The 23,491-nt window shown below is 34.8% G+C and overlaps 1 protein-coding gene across 1 annotated transcript in view; it reads right to left on the minus strand.

Annotated features, from left to right (window-relative positions):
* The window catches only part of LOC112055567 (zonadhesin), a 53,921-nt gene that overhangs the window by 27,399 nt on the left and 3,031 nt on the right, over positions 1-23,491 (minus strand). The window contains exons 5-20 of the mRNA XM_052882663.1: positions 22,824-23,060; positions 18,003-18,215; positions 13,622-13,822; positions 12,728-12,913; positions 11,461-11,592; positions 10,289-10,471; positions 8,847-9,047; positions 7,319-7,510; positions 6,265-6,456; positions 5,158-5,340; positions 4,091-4,282; positions 3,430-3,627; positions 2,475-2,672; positions 1,731-1,931; positions 950-1,132; positions 418-606 (exon numbers count right to left, since the gene is read on the minus strand). Coding sequence (XP_052738623.1) covers positions 418-606; positions 950-1,132; positions 1,731-1,931; positions 2,475-2,672; positions 3,430-3,627; positions 4,091-4,282; positions 5,158-5,340; positions 6,265-6,456; positions 7,319-7,510; positions 8,847-9,047; positions 10,289-10,471; positions 11,461-11,592; positions 12,728-12,913; positions 13,622-13,822; positions 18,003-18,215; positions 22,824-23,060 — 3,081 coding nt within the window. The remainder of the gene's footprint in view (positions 1-417; positions 607-949; positions 1,133-1,730; positions 1,932-2,474; positions 2,673-3,429; positions 3,628-4,090; positions 4,283-5,157; positions 5,341-6,264; positions 6,457-7,318; positions 7,511-8,846; positions 9,048-10,288; positions 10,472-11,460; positions 11,593-12,727; positions 12,914-13,621; positions 13,823-18,002; positions 18,216-22,823; positions 23,061-23,491) is intronic.

Below are 23,491 nucleotides of genomic sequence, written 5' to 3' on the forward strand. Positions count from 1 at the left end.
AAATATCACGTATCTTAAACGGGGAAGGAAAACATCGTGAGGAAACCTGCATACCAGAGAATATTCTTAATTCTCTGCGTGTGTGAAGTCTGCCAATCCGCATTGGGCCAGCGTGGTGGACTAAGGCCTAACCCGGTAAGGTTGTGCCAAACATGACGAAGTGGTTTTTGATGCTTCAACTACTTTAGTTTTGATTTTCAATTGATCAGGTGGTTGAAGCATCAGACACAACAATAGTGCTTACTTAGGCATTGTGGTGTATGGCACAATTTTTTAAATAAATGTTTTTCTTTCTTTTTCTTTCTTCTTCTTCTTTCTAACCCCTCTCATTCTGAGAGGAGACTCGAGCTCAGCAGTGAGTCGAATATGGGTTGATAACGAACGATAGAAATCAATTGACCAACAAGTTTTACTTACGTGGACACTCAGATATAGGTACGCAAGTTTCGTTGCTGTCGCGAGCGTATCCATCTACACAGTAGCACTTCGGATTGCATTTAATGTTTTTAATAGGGCAGTTGGTTCGGTTCTGTGTCGCCAACGTAGCACAGACGTTGTCACATGCTCCTCCACACGTGAAGAACTCATTAGGGCGTTTACATTTTACTGTAATAATACTCGTACATGTTATTATTATCTATTAATATTGAAAAACTGAAGAGTTAGTTTGTTTGTTTGCTACTGGTCCGATTTTGAAAAATTCTTTTAGCCCATTTGTCAAGGAAGGTTATATTAGGAAGGTATATATTATCCTAAAATTCTTACGGGAATGGGAACCACGCGGGTGAAACTACAAAATGAGTCTTTTTAGGTTGGTGTCAATTATTTTTATTAGACTGGTATTCTCTGCCTTATGTCTTTGGTCAAGTGCTTATTTTAGTGTGAGATAAAATCGATGCTCATTTAGCTTCAAAAATCCAAAATATTGTAATAAATAATATATACTTACAACATTCTTCTTTAGATATGCATTGATTAATTTTATTCCTGTAGAAGCCTTCTTTGCAACGGCATTCCGGCTTGCATTCTTTGCTTTGAAGGGGACAAAATATTCTTTTACCAATGAATTCACATGTTTGAGGGGGGCAGGTACGATGGCAGCCTCTTACTTCGTTTGCACCAAAACAATTGACTGTAAAAGAAACAAGAACACATATAGCATAAACAATAACTTAATATAAAATATTACGAAGAGCTAATTGCTATTATTAAAATACTAGCGGACGCCCGCAACTTCGTCCGCGAGAAATTTAGTTTTTTAAAAATCTCTCAGGAACCATGTATTTTTCCGGGATAAAAAGTAGCCTATGTGTTAATTCAGACTATATTCTATCTCTACTTCAAATTGTAGGTCATTCGATTCAGTAGCCGAGGCGTGGAAGAGTAACAAACATTTATACCATCAAAATCATCAGGTTTTCAAAATTTTGGGAATCCATGGATTTTTTGGGATAAAAAGTAGCCTATGTGTTAATTCAGAATAAAAACTATTTCCATTTCAAATTTTAGCCAAATCGCTTCAGTAGTAGCGGTGTTAATGAGTAACAAACATCCAAACAAACATACATCCATACAAACTTTCTCGTTTATAATATTAGTAGGATATAATATTATTAGGTTAAGCAGCATCAGTATCAACTGATGCTGCTTAACTTTGATTTCAAAAATCTTGAAATTTAAACTGACGTCAGAGTTATATCTACAGTTGTATTAACATAAAAATTTCGTACTTGGGCATTGATCAGTAGGAATACAAATTCCTTCATCATTCCGTAACAGACCGTCTTTACAGTGACAACCTTCTCTGCAAGCTCCTTTAGCCAATTTGATGCAAACTTTGCCAGGTTGAGAGCAATTCCATCTACCGCAACCACCGTTTACACAATTGCTATATACTTCGTCAGGTCCACAAGTAATATTTTGTTGTCCGGCTAAATAAAAGAATCATTACGATAAACGAATTAAGTAATTTAAATCTAGATACAACTTCTTAAAGAAATTAATTCCCAAAAAATGTGTTTGGCTAAAAATAATTTTCTTTAATTATTTTCTGTTGCTCCAAGTGAGTTCAAACGTAGGAAAAAAGTGATTTAAATAGTAAGTAGTATAGAAAATTATACCGACTTTTATAAGGGATAAGTAAAAATGTTAAGTAAAATATGCCGACTATTTTAGTTATATCCAAGTAACTAAATAAATATAAGACAAAAAATTTTAATAAAAAAAATACAACCGACTTCAAAACCTAAAAACGTACCCACTAAACTAAAAAGTGAAAAATAACATCATAATATGTTCTACCTGCTGATCAGTATGAAGGCGGTGCTAAGCCGGTGATGTATTAATTCAAGCCATATGAGAATATCTTATAGATTTAGATTTTGCAGACAGTGTTGTTTCATGTGGTCCTGTCAGAAATGGCTTAAATTAAGACAACACCGGCTAAGCACCGCACGTATAGAATAATGACTTACGGCATTCATTTCTGGGCACACAGACATTTTGGTCATTTCTAAAGAAATTATCGGCGCATCGGCAACCAGCTTGGCAATTAGGATCGCCTGGTTGCGGTGGGCTCCTACATCTGACAAGTCTATCATCAACATCGCATCTGCGAGCTGGGCATGGCGCTATACATGTGTCGTATACTTCGTTAATTCCACAGACAGGAGCTGAAAATTTCCAAAGTTTTTTACTTACTTAATGACCAAATTAATAAAATTGCAAATATAAACTTCGCGTATAACAGTAATTTGAGTTGAAACATAAAGTAATGTAAATAAACTGAAGTTGAAAATGATCTCAATAAACAACGTAAGTATAACCTATCTTTTGAGTTATTCGCAAAAGATAATATAAAACAAATTCTTCGGAAGCGCACGAAATGATTCTGTATACTACGAGTATTTCATGTCAGTGATGTGATACCCTTACGCATGTAAATTACATAAAACAAAGAATTTTAGGACAAATAAACAAGAAGATGTAAAAGCTAAAACTAAAATTATGTTTTTTATGTATGTACAATTTATACCTGTAGTGTTTGTGTATACTAAATAGATACCTACAATACTACATACACTATCTCATGTACATTGGTAGTGGGGGCAATGACCATAGAGTAGTATAATACATTGGAAAAATGACCAATGAGTCAGTCTGTCACCGGCGTTCGACCTGAGTGGTCGTGCACGGTCTGCTTGCCTTACCAGTGTAGAGATGAGCCAGTGTTTAGCTTCTCTTATAGTAACGAGTCTCTTATAGGACCTTACAATACCTAATTGAGTTTTTTAAGTCTTCTAGTTTGAAAACATACACAGTTTTTGCGGAACATGGGATTCCAGAGACGATTCTACTATAATAGTATTGCGATACGGTGTATGTTTTCAAAGTTCAATATAATCTTGACAAACATATACAGCTACTTACGACATTCATCTTTAGGAATACATTTCCCTTCTGTATTTCTCAAATACCCATCAGAACACCTGCATTTTGGTTGACAGTTTGGATCACCAGGCTCTGGGTTAGGCAAACACAAGACTACGGCTGGATCTACGCCACATTGTTCACCTGGACATGTTGGTGGACATCTATCGAATACTTCATTCTCCCCACATTTTGCCTCTGGAAACAATACAGCAACAAATCATTTAATGTTCTTTACTAATGTCTAGTAAGCCTCTACAGTACACACTTTTGTAAAGTCAAGTATGTCTGTAAGTTTTGTTAAAATCAGATTCAAAATTAAGATTGAAACATATCAAATAGCATGCCATACCAAATTGCTTGTGTGTCTAAACGTTTTTTGTCCGTTTGAGGTAGACACGGCGTGGATAAGTCGTTATAAACTAGTTGACCTTCGTACTACATATAATTTCCGTAAATATTTTTAAAGTTTTAAGCGATTCCTTTGAGATTTATGCCAATTTTTTTCTTAGAGCAAAGAAATAAAGTGGAGATTTAGTTTCTCATCAACGTTGAATGACATAAATGTTAATTATTGGAGAAAAGCATTTTTTATTTACTTGTATTTTGTATATGTACATAGTATATACTTTAGTTGAACTGTGTAAAATCGTTAACTTACCCGGACATTGATTGATTGGTATACAAGTTCCGTTTTCAGCTCTTAAAAATCCGTCCTCGCAAAGACATCCTTCGGTACAGAATCTAGGGTCTATCCTGACGCATAAAACTGACTTTCCGAGATCAGAACAATCTCTACGTTCACATCTGGCCTGAATACATGATGTAGGCCTTTCATTCACTGGACATTTTTCTACAAAAAATAATAAATACGGTTAATTGTTTTTTTAGTTATCAGTTAAAATAACAAAATTGTGTGCTTACAACTTACATTTTTTTTGCATTAAGTTCGTTAGTTTAATTGTTCTTACTCCCAAACTCTTCCTATATTTTTTGTAAGAATAATTTAGGGTGTCTTTGATTTTTGTTAATATACAAACTTATTCAGTACGAGTACATGACTCGTCAAACAGTGACTGACGAATGAACTTACAAAGTCGAAATTTATCATAAGTACGCCAACCATTTGGGGTTGCCTGGATTGGTCTAAACTCAAGAATCCGATTATTCTTTAAAATAAGAGAATAAGAGACAAAAAAGTACTTATACTACAGCCTTTCTTGATGAGTACTGTTTACTAACAAACAAATTAAAAATGAGGGTATAATTCGCTAGTCATTTCACAACTTATAATAATTTTAATTAACTTGTTCTTTAATTCATGAACATAAATTTGATTGATAAGTTTAGAACAGTTAGATATGGTTAATATATTTAATATAACATTTTATAAACAAACCATACATCATTTAAAATAAATAAGTTATGAAATGACATGCGTTTCCTACCTTCATTTCTAATTTCTTTGTTGGTGATCATCATCATCATCATCATATCAGCCGTTGGACGTCCACTGCAGGACATAGGCCTTTTGTAGGGACTTCCAAACATCACGATACTGAGCCGCTGATGCCGCTGACTCGCTTGATGTTCATAAAGCTGTAGTATAAGTAGTATTTTCTCATTCGGAGTCCGCTGAAGGCGTTACAAAAACAAAGGCGCTATCCGAAAGAAAGTAGACCAAATTTTAAATGAATACAAAAAAAAAACTAAACTACGTCAACATACCGCATTGGTCTCTGGGAACGCAAACGCCTTCTCTATTTCTAAAATGGTTATCGATGCACCGGCAGCCAGGTGCAGTTGTTTGATTTCTTGGACACAAAACCAATCTTGGATCGATATCGCAACTTTGAGGTGGACATGGTCGTATCTTAGGATCGTAAACTTCGTTAACACCGCATGTGGGAGCTTAAACAAAAAAATAAAAAAATGTATATTTTCTGCTGATATCATAAAATCTTACTCATTCATATCATTGATATCATAATTAATCATAAGGTAATTAAATTTTTTATTGTGTGTATATCTAAATCCCAAAGGAGCTACATATTAAAAAATCTTTTATATATCACTTTATACGTTTGTATTTACGTTTGTACGTGATAGCCCAGTGGATATGACCTCTGCCTATAATTCAGGAGGGTGGTGAGTTCGAATCCGGTCCGGTTGTGTGCATTTTAAGAACATTAAATAACACGTGTCTCAAGCGGTGAAAGAAATCATCGTGAGAAAAGACTATTGGCCTAACCATTCCATGGCCATTCTAAGAAGAGACTCCAGCTCAGAAGTGAGCCGAATATGGGTTGATAACGACGTTTGTATTTAACAAAATGCTATAAAATTATACAGTTTGTTACATGCTGTTATTTCAAAAAAATTATGTGCAGAAGAAGTTGCAAGCGTGCGTTATTATTTAATATTTTAATCATTCGGCCTTATTTATAAACATGGATTTAAACCTCAAATTTCATCAAGGTTTTTTTTTATTCTTTACAAGTTAGCCCTTGACTACAATCTCACCTGATGTTATGTGATGATGCAGCCTAAGATGGAAGCGGGCTAACTTGTTAGGAGGAGGATGAAAATCCACACTCCTTTCGGTTTCTACACGACATCGTACCGGAACGCTAAATCGCTTGGCGGTACGTCTTTGTCGGTAGGGTGGTACTAGCCACGGCTGAAGCCTCCCACCAGCCAAAGTGAACTTTAGCCAGTAGTGATTAGGTTCACTTTACTTTGAAGAAACTTTAGGCTAAAATTTCAATCCATGTTTTTGAATAAAAGTTCATTTGATATTAGTATTTTTGTAAGCGAATAATAAATAAAACCTACGGCATTCACTTCTAGGGACGCAAATATTATCATAATTTCTAAAGAAATTATCAGCGCATCGGCAACCAGATTGGCACTCAGGGTCTCCAGGTTGTGGCGGCGGGACACAATCTATTAGAGTTTCATCGACATCACATCGCCGAGGTGGACATGTTGCTATACAAGTGTCGAATACTTCATTTATTCCACATTCTAGAAAAACAGCAATAGATAAGGTTTTTTTTTTAATTTATGTAAGTGTTTTTCCTCATAAAACGTGACTGGCACAACTGTAAAAGGTATTTTTATAAGATATTCGACAAAATAGCAGCGACGTCTTGAACATACATATTATTTACCTGGTAGGTTATAAAGGTAAAGATTTAAAACTATTTACTATTGGCTGGCTAGTTTCCGTTGCCTTGGGATAAATTTTTCGTTGATAATGCAGCTTTCCATCGGTGAAAGAATTTTTCAAATAGGTTTAGCCGTGAAAGCGCAACATACAATCAAACAAACTCGTTTAAACATTTAATTATAAGTATGAATTGTATAATTTATAATATATACTGATAAAAATTGATATAAGTATATTATACAACTTACTATTTTACAACTATTTTTATTTTACTTTACTACCACTAACGATACTTTGAAAATCTAGGAAATAGCCTTGGAGGATCAAACGAAATGCAAAAACAAAATGACTCTCCATTTACCTAAAAATTTAAAGTATATCATAACTAGCGGACGCCCGCGACTTCATCCGCGTGGAAATCAATGTAAATTTTTAACCCCTATTTCACCACTTTAGGTTGAATTTTAAAAATTCTTGAATCACATCATAGTTTGTATTTTTTAATGATTTATGAACAAATTTTTAAAACTGTAACTCTAAAAATGAAGGACTTTCCATACAAAATTTCAACACCTATTTCACCCCCTTCTATTTTTATTTTAGGGTCAAAATGTAGCACAATAAAGCTCCAAGGTTTAGCCGTGAAAAGGTAACAGACAGATAGACTTACTTTTGCATTTATTAGTACACACAGAAAACATGGTATAGATAACTTACGTTGAGGACAGTTTTTAATAGGTATACATATATTGTTTTCATCACGAGCGTATCCTTGTTGGCAGTAGCATTTTGGATTGCATTTTTTGTTTTTGATTGGACAATTCGTTTGGTTCTGTGTGCTCAATGTAGCACATAAGTTGTCGCAAGGGCTGCCACAGGAGAAGTATTCATATGGGCCGTTGCATTTAGCTGTTGAAGGTTACGAGTATTATGTCTATACTTATAATTACTTTTTATACTTCTGATTGTTTTTTTTTTTGATGACACTGGGTTCGATACCATTCAAGTAATGAGTCACTGAGTAAAATACTTTTTTCAGAAAGTATTTTACGATCCACAAAAACGATTAAATACGATATTAGTGACTCATTATTTGAATGGGTACACCCAAATATACATAATAACCCTGCAGGTCTTGTGATAGGCATCGACCGCGGGTAGTTACTACCCTACCGGCAACATACCGCCAAACTATTAAATGTCCCGGTACGACGCCACGTAGAAATGTGGGTACGGGAGAAGTAAGGGTAGAATAATCTTGTACCTCTTTCAAGTAAGCTCTCTGCCTTATTAGACTCGTCACATAACATCAGACGAGATCTCGCAGTCAAGGGATAAAGTGGCATTGAATAAAAAAAAGACTTAGTAGGGCATATTATGAGCGCTTCCAGAATCTAGAATCTCACTAAGTATATATCAGGAAATACAGGAATATGACATATTAGAGTATGCCTCAGACTGGCGAATGCAAGAGTACGTTGAAGCGCATGTCCATACAAATGATAAGCGATTACTTCATTGTTATGGATGATGCTTTGTAACGTTGTAAGACTGAAGGTTCTAATGCATGATAGCTTATACACCATTAGTACGTGCCTCGGAACACATTCACGATTTCCCTGGCGATACTGGTAATGATTTGGTTTTGACGGTGTTCTTGGGTTAAATTTTCCACTCGAATGAATGTAAGATTCTATATTTTCGTTATGATTCTATGGCGTTTTATCCATTAATTACGGGACATGGATGAATGGCCACTGCAGGATATCATGTAAGGATTTCCAAACACCATGTTCTTGAGCCGTACGCAAATCCCTGTTATCAGCTTGATGTAATAGGTCCACTTATTTAGACGTCGCACAACAACAATGGACCTGTAGCCAAGTTGATTTTCTTTCTACGATCGCAAACGCTTCGAAAAAATGTATAGGAATGACTTTTGATATCGACATGTCACGTGATCAAGTTGTCGATCGGATCTGTCATTCCCATATTTTTTTCTAGTTTTCGCAGCGTTAGCTTTTGTAGAAAGAAAATCGACGTGCCACTTGGCTACAGGCCTTGGAACCGGCGCACAAAGGCAAACGCAAAGTGCGAAAAAGGCCCAGGAAAGAAGAAGAACAACGCTAGACTCTATGTGTAAAATATGAATATTATATTAGATTCAATAGGAGAGATTAGAGAGATGAGTTAATTAAGATACAAAGAATAAAGTTCAATGGTTAAAATAATTAGGAACTCTTACGAGGACATTGTTCCGTAGGGATGCAAGTTCCATTTTCTGCCCTCAGCATTCCCTCCTTGCACAGACATCCGGGTTTACACTCGTCGTCTAGCATTAAGTTACAAATCTCTTGTGTTTGCGAACAATACCATATACCGCAGCCGCCATTAACACAGTCTGTAGACACTTCGTTAGGGCCACAAATAACGGGTTCAGGAGTTTCTAGGGAAATTTGATATCTAGTCTAGTAGATGAATCTGCCTTCCGAACCGGTGGTAGAATCTTTACAAATAGTTAACTGACGTATCAAAAGTGCTTGTATACTGAGCCTACTTGAAATAAATGAATTTTTGATTTTGATTTGATTTTGAAGTTTAATTTGGCAACACAAATTCTTGTGAAGGACATATAGAAGACAATCAAATCTTTAAGACTGTAGTCTTTTAGACTTTTTATTAAATAATATAGGTCTTTTTGTCTACGTGTAATTAAATTGTTTATGAATATTTTTGCTTAAGTCCGATCTCAATGCAATAAGGACTATTTTAGTTACTATCTATACTAATATTATAAAGCTGAAGAGTTTGTTTGTTTGATTGAACGCACTAATCTCAGGAACTACTGATCCGATTTGAAAAATTCTTTCAGTGTTAGATAGCCCATTTATCGAGGAAGGCTAAAGGCTATTATCCCCGTATTCCTACGGGAACGGGAATCACGCGGATGAAACCGCGCGGCGTCAGCTAGTTATTAAAAATAAAACTCAGTAAGCTTTGGAGATTACCTACTCAGTTTTATTTGTCTTCTTTCTTATATCCGATCTCAATAAAAAAAGGCCCATTTTAGTTACTCTTAGTGTTAATTTACACGAGAAGCAACTTCTAGCAGTTGCTGCTCGTATAAATGAACCCTTAATAAGATAAAACTTAAAACGTTTTGGAGAATAAAAGTCATGATAGCCCAGTGAACATAACCTCTGTCTTCGATTTGGATAGCGTAGGAAGGATCGAATCTTGTCCGGGGCATGCACCTCCAACTTTTCAGATAAGTATGTTTATCTTAAGAAATTAAATATCATGTGCTTCAAACGGTGAAATAAAACATCGGGAGGAAACCTGAGAATTATCTCAATTAAATGTGAAGTTTGCCAATCCGCATTGGGCCAGCGTAGTGGACTATTAGCATAACCCCTTTCATTATGAGAAAGGTCTTGTTCAACAGTGAGCCGAATATGGGTTGTTAATGATGAAGTTAATTTGATTGGTGCAGTCACACATTTAGACTAAAATATGCCTTTTTAGTGTTTCTTTATAATTGATTTCCAAACTGTTTAACGACTAGGTAGGTACTTACAATACGTAAATTCATAAAACTATTAGGTAGATTTTTTTCATACATTTTCAATCGCACACTTAAGTTATAAAGACGTTTTCGATCCTCTATCTACATTATGACATACTCACTTGTACACTGATCAACTGGAACGCAAACTCCTTTATCATTCCTTAAATATCCCTCTTTACAGAGACACCCATTTGTGCATTCACTCGGGTCTATACATATGAAAGGTTTGTCAAGGTCACTGCAATTTCTACGTTCACAAACGGCTTCAACACATGATGTTGGTACTTCATTTACTCCACACTCTAAAAAAATTGGTAAAAATTGGATGTGAATGGATAGATGTGTATATTATTGTTAACTTTATCGTTATTTAACAGAAATCTTTCTACGACCAAAATTCATACTGCCTCTTTTACTAAAAAATAAACTTTTTTATAAAGTGACATTGTTTGTGCTTTCACAGCTAAACCTCGAAACTGATTTTAAAACATTTTTCATTAACGAAAAGCTACATTATCAGCGAGTTACATAAACTATTTATACCCATATTGTCTGAGCGCGAACTAGATAAGGGTGTCGAAATGTGGGGAGTTCAGTAGAAAAGAATGCCAAAGTGAATTTGTTTATTTGTTACGCATTCACGGCTAAGCCGTTTTAATCGATTTTAAAATATCTTTCATAAATGGAAAGCTACTTTAACATCGAGTAATAAAAACTATATATTATCTCCGTATTCCCAAAGAAATGGAAACTTCACGTTTGAAACAGCTAGAGGTCCGCTAGTAAATATAAATATCACTGACATTTTTAGTTTTGTACCATTGTACCAGGTTAAATATAATATATGTATGGGAACGCCTAAAATCATAAAAGTGCGAATTTTGACGGACTCCGTGGTGCAGTGGTATGCGCAGTGAACTTACAAGACGGAGGTTCTGGGTTCGATTCCCGGCCGGACCGATAGAGATTTTCTTAATTGGTCCAGGTCTGGCTGGTGGGAGGCTTTGGCCATGGCCAGTTACCATCCTACCGACAAAGATGTACCGCCAAGCGATTTAGCGTTCCGGTACTACGTCGTGTAGAAACCGAAAGGGGTGTGGATTTCATCCTCCTCCTAACAATTTAGCCCGATTCCATCTTAGATTGCATCATCTCTTACCATCAGGTGAGATTGTAGTCAAGGGGTAGCTTGAAAAAAATAAAAAAAAATTAAACTTATCATTATACATATTGCTAAATTATTATATACCTACTTACTGCAAAAAGTTCTAATGCTCAATATTTAACGTACCCTTTGTACAGTCCGTAATAGATTCGCAGTTATTAGTATAATAATCGCGTACATATCCTTCTTCGCAGCGACATGGTTCTGATTCTGAGGATCCGTCGTCAGAGAAGTATTCATTAGGTCCAGGACACCTTCCTGGAAAGATAGTGGTGATTTTACTTTTTTAAATTATCTGGTGAGACTTTTAAGATTAAAGTTTTGTTTTTATTTCGAAATAGATTGTAAATTTAATGCATCAAGTTAATCAATGAATAGTTTTCAAATTTAATAATTTAGACTCAATATCAACATTGAAAAAATAAAAGTAAAATAGTTTTCTAACAGTCATATAATAAAACGCTGAAATGGTGATTTGTTGATATTAATAGTGCTATTCATTCAATATTAAGTGGACTTCTGTCATGATTTCGCTTTTATGTTAAAAATATTATTACAACAATTTTACAAGTGTAAAATCTACATAAACTGTATTTTTACACGCTTTATATTAGTTCAGTTGTAACTATGTAAGAAAATCAAATCTTGGAATCGTAATTTGACCCACTTTCCGGTCTTCGATTAGGATGAAATTTTGCACACGCTCTGAGTTCCGATGACAATACATGACTAGCTAAGAAACGTCATTACAAATCCAATATGGCGGCATCCCCAAGTTGGCGGACTGGCTGTTTGAAATCCACCCCCATTATATGGATATCAAAAGAAAGGGTTTGCTGTCAGAAGTACGAAAAAAATAGTCACGTAACTTAAATCCAATATTTGTAATAAAAATTATATTGCGTGCTAAAAGCGTGTTTTTTAGTTTTTTAAACTTTTAGAGTTATGCAATGCAAATGCAAAAGCCGGTCATTAAGACCGGCTTTTGCATTTGCTTTTTATAAGATTCCCTTTTATTTTTTATCCACAATATTTTTAAGAATAAGACACTTCAATAATTAATAAAATCGATTTCTCCCATCTCAACTGAGTGCTCAAACTGGTCAGGGTTCCAGAGTGAGGAACATCCTAAATATACGCGCCGTCTCGAGAATCGCTGCCTTCAGTATCCGACCAGTCTTCTTGATTCAACAGTCAAGCGAAAGATGAAGCTTTTGCTTCTAGGGTTTTGGTTGAAGCTTTTCGTTACAAGACTATTGACTTGAAAAGACATTTGTAAAAAATAATAATATTACTCTTTTTAGAAAAAACTTATCATTTGTGATTATTTAATGCACAATTTGAAATAATATATAAACATACATATAATTTAGTTGTCGTTTTTATAACTTACGGCAATTTTCTTCGGATATACACTGTCCAATTTTATTTCTGTAGAATCCTTCTTTACAACGGCACTCTTGTATACAAATGTTTAACCGAGGTTTGACCGAGGGTTGCCATGGTCTAACAACATTTTCACAAGTTTGAGGGGTTGTATCCTTACACCCAACGACTTCATTAGCACCCCAACAAGTAACTGAAATATAATTGTGTTTTTTCAAATTTTTTAAAATTTACGAAAAAAATAAATTGCGTGGTTAGAGTGAAATTAATAAAGCAATTTTGTTGGTATAACGATAATCTTTGATTGTACCCACAAAATTTACAAACATAAAAAAGTTATTTCAAAGACGTGATTTTTAAAATATTCTTTTTGTGAAGTTGTTACATACTGATACATACAGGAGATTGTTCAAGTTCCTTTATTTTCTATTAAAACTTTCTTCTTAAATCTGACATGCATAATTATTATATAGATATTTTCAGATATTTGCTGAAGATTTATGCTACCTATTTAAATAGATGACGTTTTAATTTGCAGTTACATAATTTTGCTTTACGATATAGTAAGTAGTATTTTAGAATTTAAACTATCATGAGAGTTATTCAAATTAATTGCAAGAACCAGCTCATGAATAAGGACCCCGTATGGGGTCGAAACTAGTCGGGCATACTACGACGTGAGTTTTAGCCGTGTTTTATAATAAATTAATAGTAATAGTATTCACCAAATGTTGCCACAATTTCACAATTTTTTCTCTGCCTTATACAATCGATACATATTATTATCTATATCGAGTTTATAATATTACCGATACAAGTTAGAATACCACTTGGAAGAAGATTGCTATTAGAATATTTTGTGTATATGTATTTTAGGATAGGTAGGTATTAGTGAACTTACGTGGACACTGATCAGCTGGGACACAAACCCCATCATCTCTGCGCAAATATCCTTCTTTACAATGACACCCTTCTTTGCAGGCTCCTTCAACGAGTAAAATACAAATTGCCGCCTGCTGTGAACATTTCCATCTGCCGCAGCCACCGTTTACACAATCATTGTACACTTCATCGGGGCCGCAAATTACGGGCTTCTTAGCAGCTGCAAAATTAAGAAGTAATTTTACTACTTTACCTAAGTTTATAAGTGAACCACCTATTTAACCAACAATGAAAGTAACTGGGTGGAACCCCGACTGTCTAAGGGTCAAAGCACACATCAACTCTGGTACCGTATCGACTCGTACAGTATTCTTTTTCTTTGTTTAAAACTACTGTAACGCACACTGAACGAAATCGTAACCTAATCGCCTTGGGACACCGTGAGCCTGTTTACACCATTACACGGTTCGATATCCAAAAAAATCGGTCACATTAAAACAATTACACACGGTCGGAATTAAAACAATTTACTACAAAAAAATTAAGAAGCTGGATTATCGTTTTTTATATATTTAAGGTTTTTAACTAAATTCCGAGATTGCTTATTAATTTGATCAAGGATAAAAAAAATATTTCGTGAAGTAGATTGAATGAACGTCGTCTCATCGGTATGGTTTCGTATCGTATTGAGTTTTATATTTATTATTCACTTTATTCGATAAAATAAAATATTAAAATATGCATACCTGCAGCCAAGATATTATCACTAACAAAAACATACCCCATTAAAAACAACACAGTTTTATGACGAATTTTTTTCATCGTTGTCGCTATAAAAGTAATAGAATTTATATTTTTCTGCGCGAGTTAGAATTAACGTCTGATTGGTGCAAACAGTGTCCATAAAGTAAATACTCGTAGTTCATAATGTTATTGTACATTTTTATATTTATATCAATATCACGATTTCAATTTGCGTTTAGCTGTGATAAAACCAGAGTGTAAATGACAATCCAGTCTATAATATATGAGATTGAGAAAAGAGAGACAATAAGAGAAATATATTTTAAAAAGATAAGGTATTGGATAAGATGACATAAGATGAAAAGGGTAGAGTAAAAAACAATTCATTTATTTTTATTTAATAGAAGTCAAATTTCGATTGTTCTACGGTAATTTTTAGGGTTCCGTACCCAAACGGCACCCCATTACTAAGATTCCATTGTACATCTATCCGTCCGTCTGTCAACAAGCAGTACCTGTCTCAAAAACCATTAGACTGTTGAAATTTTTACATTTCAATTAAGAAAATTTTAAATTTTTGTATTTCGTTTAACAATAAATACTAATAGGTAAAATAACTTTAATGAAAAAAAATAACTGACTTCACAGATGCATTACTCTATAATGCGAAAAATAACCTACCTACCTATGTCCTTTCTATTGATCGATTTGAAGGCGGTGCTATGCCAACTAAGCTCTCAAAGTTTAATTTGTTTTTTTATCACTGCCTTCTAACCGATCGATCGAGAAACCGAAAGGGTGTGGATCTGGATTTTTATCCTCCTCCTAACAAGTTAGCCCGCTTCCATCATAGATTGCATCATCACTTACCACCAGGTGAGATTGTAATCAAGGGCTAACTTGTAAAGAATAAAAAAAAAATTAAAAAAAAAAGGTAAACGAAAAATCATATTATAGCAAAACAGGAAAATCTAAATAGTTTAAAGAAGATGATTGTGCATGTCGTAACTAATTGTATAAGGGAATTTCCCTTTATATGATTTAACTTTGAGACGGGATGTTTTGATTACCAACACACCGGTTTTTTATTTTTTATCAATGCTCACTAACTAACAAAAGGTCACATTTAAGGTAAACTAGCCTACCAGACCACACCTGCATACCTATGATGTAACTTTGAGTAACTGTAGTAGATGTAGACGATAATTACCAACTAGCTAGTGTAAGTAATTCATAAGTCACTTGATTTCATATTCAATATAAATCACTAATACTGACTAATCAAAATTACTAACCAGTGTGTTTGACATTGTGATATTCATTACAGATTATTTGTGTGTAATGCGGTTATTTTAGAATTTAAACTATCGTGAGTGTTATTAATATTAATTGATTATGAAACACTGCTAAAACTCGGCTAAACGTCGGAGAGCGTAACAGAACCTTCACTCCCCACCACTTAACCCCTCTCCGAGCGCGCGATGCGAACAGCTGCGCGTCGCGCAGCCGCTTCGAAGTTTGGATACTGCCGCGTTGCAAGAACTAGCTCATGACTAAGTGCCCCGTATGGGTTCGAAACTAGTGTGGCATACTCCGACCTAATATTACGAGAGTTTTAGCCGTGTTTCATAATCAATTAATGCGGTTTTTATTGATTTGAGGTTAAATAAATTAGATGGCTAATAGTGCAAAGTTTTGTGAATAAGCCAACTGAACCTACTTAAATAAAAAAATATTTGTTTAAGTCGCTAATTGATACCAGAACCTCTTACAGTGCGTTATCGAGTGAGTAGTCGGGTTATTAAAATTTTCTCTGTCATCTATCTAATGACGTATACGGCCTAGTAGTTGGTAGGTTAATTAATCAATGCGTTATTAACTAAGTTAAGATGAGTATCAATAGATAGATAGTCATAGGAATATAATTGGTGACCCAACGACTCAGATGTTAACGCTCTGTGTATAGTGAATTATCAAAGAGGTGTATTGTACATAATATAAACTCAAATAAAAATTCAATTGTTTTAAATTCCTTTTTAGTGGACACAGACATAAAAGTATTTAATTGTGCACGTTTTTTTTTTATTTACTCATATTGTGTTCAATAGCACAATTATTAACGTCACTCGATGTTGGCAGCCATTGTAATCATTGTAATATTTATCATCGGCGTTGAATAAATTAATATTAAATACCAAAACATTTGATTAAACAGTCATTTGTTATGTTACAGTAGGTACATACATTTTGATGACTCGTGTATAACAGACGTTGAATGTTTTCTATCTTAATGGGTATTATAAAAAATCAGCCAGGTGCATGACAGGCCATGCGCAATGTAGGGTTCCACAGTTATAGGTGCATCACCTATGCCGACTTACAGTAGAATTCATAAAAGTTGTGGGGGCGCCCCCAGGGGATCGTTCACCCGCTGAGTGTCAAATTTTACCTCTATGCGTTTGAGAATTCGACACTCAGCGGGTGAATAGTCCCCTGGGGTGCTCCTACAACGTCTATGAATTCCACTGTTAGAATGGTGGTTTATGATTGGTCGGCTACAGCACTTTACAGTACAGTCAATAAATAATCGTTTATCTAGCAGAGGCGCTGGATTCCACCAAAAATTATAACGAATATTTATCGTTATATGCATATTATAAAATAGGCAGACTGTATCTCGCTGTCAAACAACTGAAGGCGAGCCGAAGATAATGGAGCCGAGTATCGATGTGTCAGTGTCTTGATATATGAGCAATGTGCATCTCTGTGTGCGTGTCTGCGTGTACGTTTATGGGAACTGGCATAATTGGGATGCGTCACTTTTTAGTTCAGGAGATTATATTTTTTTATTACCTATCTTTGTCTTTGCGCAACACAAAATTTTTAATTTAACTACAGCGAGAGAAATGCCAATTAGGTTCAAGAAATCGGTTAAGATCATCTCTATCAAGTATCTTTAAAGCCAAGACAGATATTGAGAAATCCTGGAAGCTGTAGTCTCCTTCTGTTAGATTGTAATTCCACTTAAGGAGGTGGCGGAAAGGTTGAGAGAGGTTGACGTGGAGTGTCTTCCTATCCACAGGTAGGAGAGCCGGATGAAAGCGGCTCGCTTTCGACTGCAGGACCTCATCAAGGAGGCATCCTTGACGAGGATATCTGGGTGATAGATACGAGGAATTTGAGACCCAACGGAGCTAAGTCCTCGAATTTTTGAAGCTTTCAGTGTTACTGATGCGATTTCAACAATTCTTGGAGAGCTCGATTCACGAGAGCAGCTGTGTGGTTGTGATAGCTTAAGAAACATTCCCTTAGCTTAGTCATCAGGCGATAAGTCGGAACACCGTGGGGTTTTAGTCAGTTGAAGTCCGACATAAGCTTCTGGCCTATCCGTGGCGAGAAAGTATCCATGAGAATTTCCACACATTAAATAAATATGGACAGACTAACGGAAAACGACGAACGATGGACTGTATTTGACCACTTTCGCCCTAATAGAACAAATTATTTGATAAAAATTATTAATTGGGTACAGACTTGCTGTATGCAAAATTGCGAAGCCATAATGAAAAAATCACTTTTACCACCTGCTATGGCCGCGCAAATGTTACTTTTCGGAACAAGTGAAAAAAAAATGTACATAAAATCTCATAACTTACGTGGGCACTGGTTCTTCGGAATACAAGTATTGTTGTCAGCTCTCAAATAGTTGTCCTTACAAATACATCCCGGTTTGCATAAATTTGGACTGACATGCACGTCTATTATTGGTTTGCCCAGCTCAGAGCATCTCTGATATCCGGAAACCCGGTTTGAGCAGCGAGATAAAACTTCATTTTGATTGCATCGCCTTGGTGAACGATTAGAGTTCCCTGTATTCAAAACAAGTTTTAACAAATTTTATCCAAATTGGTTTAGCTGTGAAAAGGTAACAGGCAAACTTACTTTCGCATTTTTAATATTCGTAGCAATAGTATGGATAAATAAATTAGCCATTAGAGCTGTAAAAAATAAAAAGCTGACGCCGCGCGGTGTGCGTGGTTCCCGTTCCCGTAGGAATACGGAGATAATATATAACCTATAGCCTTCCTCGATAGTGATGATGAGAGATTAATCTAACACTGAAAGAATTTTTCAAATCGGACCAGTACTTCCTGAGATTAGCGCGTTCAATCAAGCAAACAAACTCTTCAGCTTTATAATATTAGTATAGATATGTTTTAGTAATTAAATACGACGGTATTAGTTCTAGTTACAAATGCAATGATTAGGTACATATAAGAAAATTTAATCCGGTTCGAAGGCAATAAAAAATCATTATCATCATCTTCAATTGATGATGATATATTTTTTCTAAAACTTAATGGTAAATCAAAATTAAAAACGTAAATAAATATAAAATGTTTTAGCTACCTGACACGAAAACAAGGTTCACTACACAGAATAAGGCTATGATTCGAAAAGACTTTAACATTTTAACGTAAATGCTAACCGTCTGTTCAATTATTCAAAATTACACTCATTTTTATACAAGTTTGAGTTTGTATACGTATGTACAATTGTATAGGTATTCATTTCTTTTATATTCATTATCTAGAGACACATTCAAGTGATAGTATAAGTAGGTATACCTACAAGGTGAATCACGAATGGTATAACCTTATATTTTGTTTGTTTGTTGTCCTTAGGTTTAAAGGTTTTTAACTTGTAAGATTAGAATAACACATATACACACAAGACAGTTTGAAACTGAATAAATATTTGCAAAAAGTAATTTTTAATCTGTCAATTTGTTGATGTGTGATTTATTAAACCCGTAACTTTGGATGACCCTTTTGCTTCAGTTAGTAATGGTTTAATTTTGAAATGAGAGGTCTCATTCATTAAACAGATGACAATCTGTTTCTAATGAAGGTCGTTTCTAATACGGATCTTCAGTCTGCTCATATATAAGTGATTACCACAATACAGGGAATCCTAGTGTGGAGATCACAGACTTATGTAAATTATTTTTATGTATACTAGTGAATCAATAAATAAATAAATAAATAAAAAAAATATATATATATATAAATAAATAATGTAACATCGCAGTCATATAGGCGGGCCAAGGAGCTACAGTGTTAAGGCTTCGGTGCGTTGGTCCCGGAGCCTCCCAATAAGCACCTGTGTCTCGTAGAAGAAGATTTCGCTGATGCCAAAACAGAGGTTTTTGGAGTTTACTCCATAAGAAACGATTTTTCATCTATGAAAAAATATGGACAGTAAAATTCGATTCGATGACAGCGTTACGTTTTTGTGCGCAACCTATTCTGCGCACCTTTCACTTTTCAGGCGTCTGTATTGAGACGTATTGTTTAAGCTGCGGGGCGACATACACCTATTTAGGCAGTCGATCCGAAAGAGTAAACTGCATTCGTGCGTCGGAGCTGACACACACACCAACAACTTAGCCCGCTACCATCTTACTCATCACTTACCATCAGGTGAAATTGTGGTCAAATTAAAAAAAAAATAAAAAAAATGTTTTTTTTTATTCCTTACGAGTTAGCCCTTACTCGTAAGGAATAAAAAAAAACATTTTTTTTATTTTCCCAGATCGGGTCTGCCTAGAGCTTACCACTAGATCAGACCTGAGCCGATTACCATCCATAAGAAACGATTTTGGATGACGATGTGACGATCATGCAAATCGTCACACCATCCTTTCGGCAATGGTGTGACGATTTGCATGTGCCTTGTAGAATTTGCCAGAGATAAGGAAATATAGAATGAATTTGTGAACGATTAGAGTTCCCTGTACGTAAAAATATTAGTATATAAATCAAGTATAGTAAATTCTTGATAGCCCGTTTCCAGTTTTGATTCATTTTGTGTAAAGGAGGAAAAAATTCTCTTCGGACTATCGGTTGGCAGCGCATGCCCAACCTATCTACTTACTATCTTAGATTTAACATCAGAACAGAACGCAGTCAAACAGTCGACGACCTTTAATAATATTCGCCACGACATCAAAAAAGTGTTTGTATTCGCTAACGTGTTCACTTTCAGTAAAGGAATGTTATTAAACTCGTTTGACTTTTAATGGTTGACTTTTCACATAAGATCTGCTACGAAATATTTTCTTTGTTAAAGTTACAATTTAAAACGTACTATGTCTCCAAATTATTTCGACTACAAAAAAAAGAGGAGGATCTCAATTCGACGCGTATGTTTTTTTTTTTTGTTGTTTGTTACCTCAGAACATCGTAATTTTTTAACCAATTTTGAAAATTATTCTTTAGTTAGAAAGGGTATATTCTTGAAGTGGTCCCATTGTCATCATGTCAGGATCTGATGGTAGGATCTTGGAGAAATCGAGGAAAATATGTTACTAACTTCATGAGGCACTCTAAAACACTACAATTTCATGAAGATCTGGAGTCGATCTGATGATGGAACCGAAACACACACGACCGGTACTTTTCAACGGTTTGCAGTAGTTGCATTGTGTTTGGGATATCTCGATTAATTTGTGTCGACGAGAATTAACCACCTAGATGGTTTGTGATTGTCATTAGGGGTCTGGTGATGAAGACGAATGACACTTAATGGAACTCCTCAACGGCTTACAGCAGCTACCTTGTGATTAGGCTTGATTTATTTGTATTGATGAGGACTTGTCATCTAGATAGATTGTGACTGTCATTAGGGGTCTGATGATGAATACGAAGGACAGGTAATGGAACTCCTCGACAGTGTAACCTGGAAGCTATCTTGTAATTGGGCTTGATTAATTTGTAATGATGAGGACTTTTCAATAATAAGTAAAACCTAATAAGCAGGCACTGTTAAGGTATAATATGATAGGACTACGAAAGACATAGAGTTATCAAATAATAGTAACTCAGCAGGATGTTAAACGCTGGATGTTACAGTTTTTGTTGTAGATTTACCAGCAACTCAACAATGAGAGTCGTTTTCATTATGTAACGTCATTAAGTCCCTCTCTTTATAGGAGAAAAGCTGACGCCGCGTGATTTCACCCGCGTAGTTCCCATTATCGTAGGAATACGGGGATAATATATAACCTATATAAATAGTCTATTTAGCACTGTAAAGAATTTTCATATCGGTTTCTCGTAGTAGTAGTAGTAATGCTAACTAAGCTCCATATCTACACTTATTTTTTTCAAATCAGACCAGTAGTTCCTGAGATTAGATTAGCTTTATAAAGCTGAAGAGTTTGTTGGTTTGTTTGCTTGAACGCGCTAATCTCAAAAACCACTGGTCCGAATTAAATTTTTTTTTCAGTATAGATTAGATACATCACCGATTCTTCTCGAGCTTAGACTAATAATATTTGGTGCTTTAACCATTACTATCAGCTGAACACTAACTACTAGATGTTAATGATAATAAACACTGGAACCAACGGCTTGACATGTTCGTCATAGAAAGTCGGTGCAACACTTATTTTATTTGATAACTGTTGTTTGCGCCCGTGTCACCCTTTTAAAGGCTTCCACTGAAAACCAAGCGCTGCAGCTAGCTGTTTTAAAATTTAATTATAATCTACAATCTCTCTGACCCTGGTGCTTCCCGGAAAAAAACTGCCCAAAGAGCTTCACTTCAGAAAATATGACAAAAGTCAATAAAAGAAATCTCTTTTTTCCCGGGCCTGGGTTAAATCTTACTGTCATATTTATTTAAAGGAAGCATTTTGTGTTTTTTATGTAAAAAAGAAAAAAAAAAGAAAAAAGCTTTATTAGTGAATTATGCCACACAACACAATTTGTTCTATAACAATATCCTGCGACGTGTGGCACAACCCAGTAAACGGATCCAACTCAGCATAATGCTACATACTCTTTAAATAAAAAGAGCATGCAGCGCTGGTTTTCAGTTGGAACCGTTGACAAACACAGCACACAACAACCTTATTAACTAAAATAAACAATAATAATAACTTAAACTTAAAATAGTACATTACAATTAACTAAAATAAAAAGGGAAAGACAATAAAATACCATACTAAAAAATAACAACGTGAGAAGAAAAAATATTAAAAATAAAATTATATCATATATACAAAGGTATTTACAAATTTATGCAATTCTTATACAGTTATTAACCTATAAGAAAGAAAACTACCTGTAAGAAATTTTTATCCTATATTTGGGGCCCCTAACTATTCTTGATTCAGGGACGCGACGCCACTGATTTTCACTGAGAATTACTTGAAAAAAGTCAATATTTTAGAGCCTGGCCAAAGACTCACACCCAGAACCTCATGTTCTCACAACAACTGAATGAACGAGGCTATGATATACATGAAAAAAACTATTAAATCTAAATATAATCTTAGAAAATTAAACAGTGAACACTATTGCCTTGTTTATTGCCTTGCTTATATCATTTATTGCGTTTTTTTGACCATGATTACATAAAAATATACAAATATATATATAGGTACAATTACAAAACAAAAAAAACTCAAAACACAGTTTTTTCTAAATCACTTTTGGACTCCGAGTATGATTTATGTGGACGCTCTGGCTTCATATTTTCATATTCGCTTTTGGATTGCATGTATGAAGGATAGGGGTTGCGATCTGCCGTGTATTTTGGCGGCATCATCTCTTCAGTTGAATCTGGTCCACTGTTGTAATGTGGGTATGGTTTGGCAGTTGGATAAGGCTTTGATGGAATCTTCGTTTTTGGCGTAGGTTCTTGAGCTGTAGATATAAATAAATTATTATTTGTCTTTTGAACGTTTTTTACATCGTATTTTAATAAAAGGGGTTTGAAATTTAAAGGCGTGACTTTATTGTATGGAAGCCGGCATAATCAACTTAGCTCGATATTTTTCATAACTTGGTAAGGTGACATGGCTGGCCCAATACTTGGACTTTTATGAAGATTCTTTTATTAAAGATTATATCTTTCACAGATATCGCTAATATTTTAATGAAAATTGCTTTAAGTATTTATTGCTCATACAAAGGAGATGGTCCAATTCAGTACTCTTTGTACCCCGTATCATTAAAATTTAAAAAATACAAGGATTTTATTAAAATTTATTAAAGTGAATAAATCTAACTAAATAAAAAGAAATAAATAAAATAAACCCAAGTGTTTGAGTTAAATCAAGATGGCGCCCATACAG

The sequence above is a fragment of the Bicyclus anynana genome, chromosome 7 (genome assembly GCF_947172395.1).
Source record: "Bicyclus anynana chromosome 7, ilBicAnyn1.1, whole genome shotgun sequence".
Taxonomy (NCBI): Eukaryota; Metazoa; Arthropoda; class Insecta; order Lepidoptera; family Nymphalidae; genus Bicyclus; species Bicyclus anynana.